At 46.4% G+C, this 8379-nt stretch overlaps 1 protein-coding gene across 1 annotated transcript; it reads right to left on the minus strand.

The window, feature by feature from the left end:
* Positions 1 to 5930: 5930 nt before the first annotated feature.
* LOC133931137 (uncharacterized) lies at positions 5931 to 6637 on the minus strand. Its single transcript, XM_062377944.1, has one exon. It carries the CDS (start codon positions 6560 to 6562, stop codon positions 6191 to 6193), a length of 372 nt encoding a protein of 123 aa, XP_062233928.1. The 5' UTR covers positions 6563 to 6637; the 3' UTR covers positions 5931 to 6190.
* Positions 6638 to 8379: the final 1742 nt, after the last annotated feature.

Below are 8379 nucleotides of genomic sequence, written 5' to 3' on the forward strand. Positions count from 1 at the left end.
CATTGTCTCGTGAAACAATTGCCTCATATGCTAAACTTTAGCCCAACGAGACGACTCTCATTGTAATGTATGTTGTCGCGATAGTTGTGCTTTCTTCCTTCCATTGACCCACAAATTAAGAAGACGTTAAGTTACCACAAGACAGCTAACAAGACGATGGGGTTATCAGTTAAGTTGTCTCAAGATTGTGTAGAGGCTATGTGTTAGACTATATTTGGACCCTAGCTCTATATTTGGCTATTGCTAATCCCGGGCCTCCCTTCCTTTCTCTCCGGATGCTTGTTTCCATAAGCCGGTATTAGAGATATGGAAAGCCTGTGCTAGCCTTTGACTATTTATGTAATCCAGCGATTATCAATTGAGTATTGCGTGATTTCTCTCCGCTTTCATGGTATCTGAGACGGTCTCTCCTGTGACCTCCCTCTACCGCTTCCGCTACTAGTTTTTTTGCTGCTGCCATGGCCAACGAACTCACCCCTGAGGAACTCGAGCGCCAGCGCGCAGATGAGGCTCGCCTCCGTGCTGAGGCCGAGCGCCGTCGCGCCACGGAAGAAGAGCGCCAGCGCGCCGCGGCAGAGGCCGACGCCGCTGTTGTTGTCTCTCTCCACACGCAGGCGGTCTCCGTCGCCAACATCCGTTCGCTCGTTCCCATCGTCCTCGACCTCGCATCTGCAAGTTACTCCAAGTGGTGCGGCCTCCACCTCGTCACGCTCGTACGCGCTCACCGAGCACGTCCTCTTCGACGACACCTACCCCGATTGCGCGTCATGGCGGCGCATGGATTGTGTCGTCCTCTCGTGGTTGTATGGCACCATCTCCACCGGTCTTCTCGAGATCGTCATGGTGCCGAGCACCACCGCTCGCGCCGTCTGGTTGGCGCTTGAGGACCAGTTCATTGGCAACAAGGAGACTCGTGCATTGCTTCTTGACGCTGAGTTCCGCACTCTCGTCCAAGGTGATCTTGCTATCTCCGATTATTGCCGTAAACTGAAGAACATGGCCGACCTCCTCGGCGATCTTGGCGAACCCGTTCAGGACCGCACCCTTGTGCTGTCCATCCTGCGCAGCCTCAACGAAAAGTACTCCCACATGGCGGCTCTCCTGAAACGGCAGAAGCCGTTTCCGTCTTTCGTTGACGTCCGCAACGACCTCCTGTTGGAGGAGCTCACGATGGCCGATCGCCCGGTGTCCTCCTCTACGGCGCTAGTGGCCGGCGCCCCTGCTCCCAGCGCACACGGCAGTGGCGCCCAAGGCGGTGCGCCCAGCACCGCGCCGTCCACCATGGGCAGCGGCAACCGTCCAAACAACCGTTGCCGTCGCAAGAACTAGCCCGGTCACGGCAAAGGGGGCTCCTCTGGTCCTCTGCCTGCTGGACCCGCGTCGGGCGCAGGGGGTGTCACGGCCGGCGCAGGCGGCGTCCCAGCTGGCACGTGGCCCTCGTTCTTCAATCCATGGACCGGCACCATGCAAGTGTGGCCTCATCACTCTCCACATCTAGGCACCCGCCCGAGCGCCCCATATATGGGCGCATAGCACCTGCGCCCAGTGGCCCCGCATGCGTTCTATGCGCACGCCGGCTACCCTGGCGTGCCCATGAGGTACCACGGCATGGTGGACACTGGGGCTCATCTGCAGCAGGCACAGGCGCCTCAGCATGTCTCCTGGGATCAAGCTGCCCTGGCGAACGCGTTCAATACAATGACGCTTACGCCACCCCCCCATTGGTGAATGGTACATGGACTCCGGTGCCACCTCTCACATGACATCCGATACCGGTAACCTTTCACCTCTTCTCCTGTTTCTCGTTCCACTCCATCGAATGTTATCGTCGGTAACGGGTCACTGCTGCCTATTACCTCCATTGGCTCCACTCATATTCCTAGCACTCATGGTCCTCTTCACCTCCGGAACGTCCTCGTTACACCTCAAATTATTAAAAATTTGATTTCCGCTCGTCAATTCACCATTGACAACAATTGTTCCGTTGAATTTGACCCATATGGCCTTTCTGTGAAAGCCCTTCGCTCCAGGAGCGTGATCGCCAGGTGCAATAGCACTGGTTCCCTCTACCCGTTGCTGCCGTGTCCCTCCAGTCCGCAGGCCCTCGCCGCTGTTACCACCACTCTTTGGCATCGCCGTCTCGGTCATCCTGGCTCCGAGGCTCTCTCCAAATTAGTTAGTAGCTCCGTCATCACTTGTAATAATGGTGCAAATGAATCTGTGTGCCATGCCTGTCAACTTGGCCGACACATTCGTTTGCCTTTTGCTACTTCTACCTCGCGTGCTCAAAAGAATTTCGATTTAATACATTGTGATCTTTGGACCTCCCTTGTGCCTAGTGTCTCTGGTTACAAGTATTACCTCGTTATTCTTGATTACTGCTCCCACTTCCTCTGGACTTTTCCTTTGCGTTTAAAGTCAGACACTTTTTTCACTATATCACATTTTTTCGCCTTCGTCCAGACTCATTTTGAGTGCACCATTAAAAGTGTGCAATGCGATAATAGCCGTGAGTTTGACAACTCATCTGCCCGTCACTTCTTTCCCACCCACGGCGTTGCATTCCGCATGTCGTGTCCATATACATCTCAGCAAAATGGAAAGACCGAGCGTGTCATCCGTACCACCAATAACATCATTCGTTCTCTCCTGTTCCAAGCAAGCGTACCTCCTTATTGGGTCGAAGCCCTCCATGCCGCCACATACCTCCTAAACCGTCATCCAACCAAAACACTTGGCTTCCTCACACCCTTTGGCTATTTATGTAATCCAGTGATTATCAATTGAGTATTGCGTGATTTCTCTCCGTTTTCACTATGAGTGGCCTTTAAGAGGGTGGCATTGTCCTTGCCCCGACGCCAACGGAAAGGCCTTGCAGCTCGGAACGCCCACGCAGAGCGAGAGGTATTCAAGGGTTCTGAAACAAGTAGTTATATCCCAAGTGGTATGAAGAGTAAAACTGGACGTACCAGATGGCGAGGAATCCACTAGGTCTAGGTAAGCCCAAGCTGGCTGGAAAATTCGATCAGAAAGTTCAGAACTCGCCAAGCTGGCTGGTTCTTTAGTTTATGCTGTCTTAGCTGTTCCCCGTCGATTGCATCGTCTCACACATGAAACATTGAAAAGTATGTGCAATGCAATCGATGTTTGCTTCAGGGACTCTGATCTGATCATCTTCCGAGCTAAATCTTGATCTGACTGGTCAGATCGTGGAGGCAGGAAAGAATCACGTAGACCATGAGCACTTGAACGCTTGGCTGGTCACTCACCGGTTGGTTGGTGTTCTGCGTTGTCTGCTTCCATGCTACGTTCTTTCTTTAAGCACTAGCAAGGTTGTCGGGATCCTAGTAGGATCTTTTTTCTTGAAAGATCTGATCATAGAATCACGGTTCTATCTGATGTTGAAAAATACATTTACTTTATATAAGGATTGCAATATATTCTAAGAAATTGAAGTCTATAATGCTGATTTTGATCAAATTAATTAAATGTTGTAAATTTAAGTGTACTTATTCACATAAATTTCAATTAAAATAAATTTTAAACATTATTAAATCATAACTCAATCATTTAAAAAAGTCTCAGACATAAATTATAACATTATTTAACATACAACAACATGCAAAGAGAAAAACATGTCAAATTAAACTAGTAAAACAAGGTTGTTTAGGATCGTGATCCAACGTATGATCCTACCGATGCTATGTGATTCTACTTAGATCCTACAGATAGGATCATGATCCTATAAAATCAAGATTCATGGATTAATCCATATCATTCCTCCTTTATAGGATCTTAGAATTCTAAGATACTTATCAGGATTCTAACAACCTTGTGCACTAAGCAGAACACAACTTGAACTACAAGTAACACTTATCACATGCATCCACACTGCTTAGGCATCTTATCCATGAGTAGCTTCTTCCCGTTCAAGTTAAGCTCCTCTTTAGATTGTTAGTGTGCAAAATTGCAGAATTCCAGATACATGGTTCATTATTTGTATGCACCTGCTAGATTTTCCTCCTTAGATTGTTAGTGTGCAAAATTGCATAATTCCATATATGTGGTTCATTACTTGTATGCGCCTGCTAGATTTCAGTGCCTCAAATCTAGGAGCTGTTAAGGTGATGGAGAGCCACGGTCAAATTAAGGGTGGAGGTTAGGATTCGGGGTTTTTGGATTCATCAGCGACCTCCAGGTTACAGGAGGCTATAGTTTGGTGGTGTGGTGAGGCACCGACGAAGGCATCGGCATCACGAGCGGTGGGCGGAGTCAATAGCGAGGGAGACAGGAGGAAGCAAGCGTGGCAGAGGAGAGCATACATGATGCGACTAAGAAGAAGAACGCGGGGAGGAAGAAGAAAGAACGCCAGCAGTTCGATGGAAATCAGATGGCTTCTGCCCGTCAACTAAAATGAACATCGATTTTAGGCGTCTCAAGTTTAGCACGGCGCTTACTTGTATGCTATCGATAAACCGGTCAGTTTAGGGATTAAGATTTTATTCATGTCCCTCGAGAAAAAGATTTCAACTTAATCAATGCTAACAGAGTGGATTTAGGGACTCCTAACCAATTTGTGTGGCGGTTAATTACGATTCTATTGGTTTTGGATTCTATTCATGGACCCCCACAGCGATGCGTCCGTACGCTCATGATGACAGTTTTGCTTAGATATATGGATTGCTCTATCGAAGTGTACTTTTGCTTCAGTGTCAGCTGCATTTCCGATTGAGTCATCATAGGCGCAAGTTGATTTATGTTATGTACCCTTATAAACTTTATGACTTCAGTTATACCAAGTATAATTCGTTCGTTGAGTTACAGTATTTGACTCGGTTGGTTGCGTAATATAGTTCTTATTCAAATTTTTACCGTCACATAAAAAATTCTAGTCCTGCTTCTTTCATTGCTGTTGAAACAGTAAAAAAGCGTGGATTACTTTAAGCTTTTTCCACCAGCATCCATAAAATGTGTTCTAATTGACATGCCATGGACTGTATAGACAAGGCATGGTATGAGTTTGAGCACTATGATACACTAAAGTCATCGCGGTACATCACCATACTACGAAATCATGCTGAATTTTACCCTACGTTTACTGTTTCTTTCTCTCCTTGATGACAACATACGCGGTGACACTGTGCAAGTACAGTTTTTTTTCTGTGAGAAAATATCTCATAAATCCGCCTAAAATATCTAAAATCAGAAGTGTTTTCTAAAGATTACATCATGAAAGTGAAGATTGCCTTAACAAACTGACCAACTCAAAGAAAAGCTTGCACGGATTGTACTTGGACAATTTGATGGAATAGAACTTCAGGTGTGGGCGCTGTACCTCAAGTTCAAAACATAACAAGAAGTTTCGCAGAACTGACTGAAAAACAATATAATCCTCAATGAGCTCTTGCATAGCCTACAATTACAATACATTAAAAAGGAAGCAAAAGAAAACTTGAAGCACGCCAAGATCACTAGTTCCATCGTCTTCCATTTCGTTATGTTTAAACAAATTCCAGTGATCAATACCATGAGCCAATTCAAGCTTTAGCCGCTAGCATCCATGAAATGTGTCGAAGTTGACATTACCGCAGTATGTATATATTTTACTTCCTTTGAAAATAAGAAAAATGCCATTGCATGATTGTGCCACTACGCTCACGTCAAACGGGCGAAGGAACATGAGCATAGTGCAAAATCATGATGAATTTTAGTACGCCGCGTTTTCTGTTTCCTTCTTTCCTCGATGAACAAATGCGGTGACCCAGTCCAGGTACATATTTTTTTCCTTTTAAAAATAGAACCAAAAAGAAAACCTCTAGTATCCATGCCCATCAATGCACCACAAATACCTAAACTTGGAAGAGTTACCTAAAGATTACATCATGAAAGTGAGAAATTGTGTTGCCTCATTGATCAACTCAAGGAAAAAGTTGAAACGAAGACAATATAGTCATCAAAGTCTTGCATAGCGTACAATTACAATGCCATTAAATAAGAAACAAAAAATAAAAAGACAGACAAGAAGAGCAACAAGATCACCATGTATAGCTATGACAAACCCAATACAAACTCTGCCCACCCCCAAACGAAAACAGAGCAAGCTTTGCCATCTTGCAGCGAATCAGCACCCATCTTGCATGTAGCCATCCCAAGGGAAGAGGGGCCGGCAAGCTCGCTGATCCTTGCCTAGCTAGTACCCGCGGGCGTTGGCGGCGAGCCTGGGGGACGCCGGGAGCGGGCTGCGCATGGGCGAGCGCGGCGGGGGCGGCTGCGCGAGGCGGCGGCCCTCGGCGTCGTAGTAGATGACCCCGGAGAAGTCCAGCGGCTGGCACCGCTCCCCCATCAGGATCTCCTTCCTCCACACCCCGCCCTCCGCCTCCTTCCCACCGGCACCCCTCGCCGACGGCCCCAGCGAGAACGCCTTCTTCCACGACAGCACGACGCGGGGCGGCGACGAGGTCCCCTTGGCGGCACCGGTGGCCATCGTCCTCGCCGCGCGCTGCAGCCGCCGCGTGCACTGGCTCATCAGCGCCACCACCGCCTGCAGGAGGCTCGCACCCATCGCTAGCTCTCCTCTTCTCGGCTTCGATCTCCCTTGTGTTCTTGGCTCTGCGCAGACGTCTTGAGGAGGCGGCCGTTCGATTTGGCGGGCATATATAGGCAAACTGGGGGCGGCGGACAAGTCAAAAGAGTAGGTCGGAAAAGATATCCGCGGTGTAAGTGTAACCCAGATGAATGATGCACTCTCCAAGGGGCGTGAGTGTGTGACCAAGTGAAGCCTGACAAGTCGGCTCCGTCACTCTCCAGCGAGATTTCACCAGAGGATTCTGTTACTACCAATCTAGTCTCAATGGTAACTTTAGTAACACAAGTAAAAGTTTGTCGATCTCTTTGCGATATTTTTTTTAATATATATATATAGTGTTTTCATCGGTGAACTCCGCTTTCGTTTCTGTTTCTGCCATTACGAGTCCCGTAACCGAGCGTCTTACGAGTTGGACTATCTATATCGCTTAGCAAAATTATATATATACCTGGACGACAAGACGAGGCTCAAATTAAGCATAAATTATGGTTTGAATGTCTTACTAGCCAAGACACAAAGGTTTGACAAAATGATCCAAGGTGTTTCTTAATCAAGAGGCTTTATTTCTTTATTTCCTGGAGCCGCAATGGCGGCTGACCCTGACCTTCGATTGCGCGTAGTGAACATGTACCGGAAAACACAGGCAGTGCATTTTCTGTGGTCCTTGTCACGTAGGTCAGCTCCATCTTTGACGCGTAAATTTGGCTCATTCCAAGAGCGAGAAGGCGTCAAAATGGTAAGGTGTTAACCCACAAGGCACCATGCTTTCTTGACCCCAAAGAATTGATTAGTCTACGTGTCCTTTCAGGTGCCGTGGCTTTCCTGTTCGTATGGGCAACCCAGAAATAATGCGATTAGTATACAGCGTACGTTATCATTTTGCGGCTGGGGCAGGAATGGGCTGAGTTTTTTATTCTTTTGAAACTGAAGAATGGGCTGAGCTGAGGTGAGGTGATCTCATTTAATTTTCAGGGAAAAATATCAAATCTCCTCGCATCATCGGAGGCCGAATCATTTTATCCCAGAAAAAGAAAAGAAACGACTAAATAGACCAAATCTTTTGATTCTAGACGAAGGCTAGAACAAACCAAATGTATTATAAGAGTTCATTCACCTGAGGACTCGAAAACAGGATCAGCCAACTGAATTATTGTCAGCTACATGAAATACAATTGTTAAATGAGGAAGTACAGCGGCTAGAACTCTTCCACAGACTCTGACATGTGAAATTTGCATACAAAATTCAACAGTGAAAAATTTGCCGATTTAGACAGATATTTTAAAGATCCATTTCCTATAATACTACTATAGTAACTTCTAGTACTATTTAGTATCTTCTATTTTTTATTTTTAATAACTAATTATTTCTTATCTTTTATTACTCTTCTCTTTCCTTCACACACACAGTCATCATATATGAATAGTGATGTAGCTAAGAGAGAAAATTAGTAAATTTGAAGTAGTTGTATCTCTATAGTACTAGATCCGTAATACTGTAGCAATGGATACAATAATAATTACCGATCCTCAAATCTAGCTAGTACAGTGGCGCATATGGAATAGCTGGCGGATGCCGACTGCGCTGGTGTTGGCCTTAGTAGGTCGAGCTATTTCACTCAGCGAACCTTCCAGTCAAATCGAATTAGTGAATAATGCACTCAAACAAACTAGAGAGTAGGTCGTCGAATTTCAAGTCAAAAAATTTCGGATGAGAGAGGATACCATAAGTTGAAGGTCAATCACCGAACTCCACGAACGTTTTTTGTTTAACTCCTTCAGATTAGGTGGTAACC

This window comes from Phragmites australis, chromosome 10, assembly GCF_958298935.1.
Source record: "Phragmites australis chromosome 10, lpPhrAust1.1, whole genome shotgun sequence".
Classification (NCBI taxonomy): Eukaryota; Viridiplantae; Streptophyta; class Magnoliopsida; order Poales; family Poaceae; genus Phragmites; species Phragmites australis.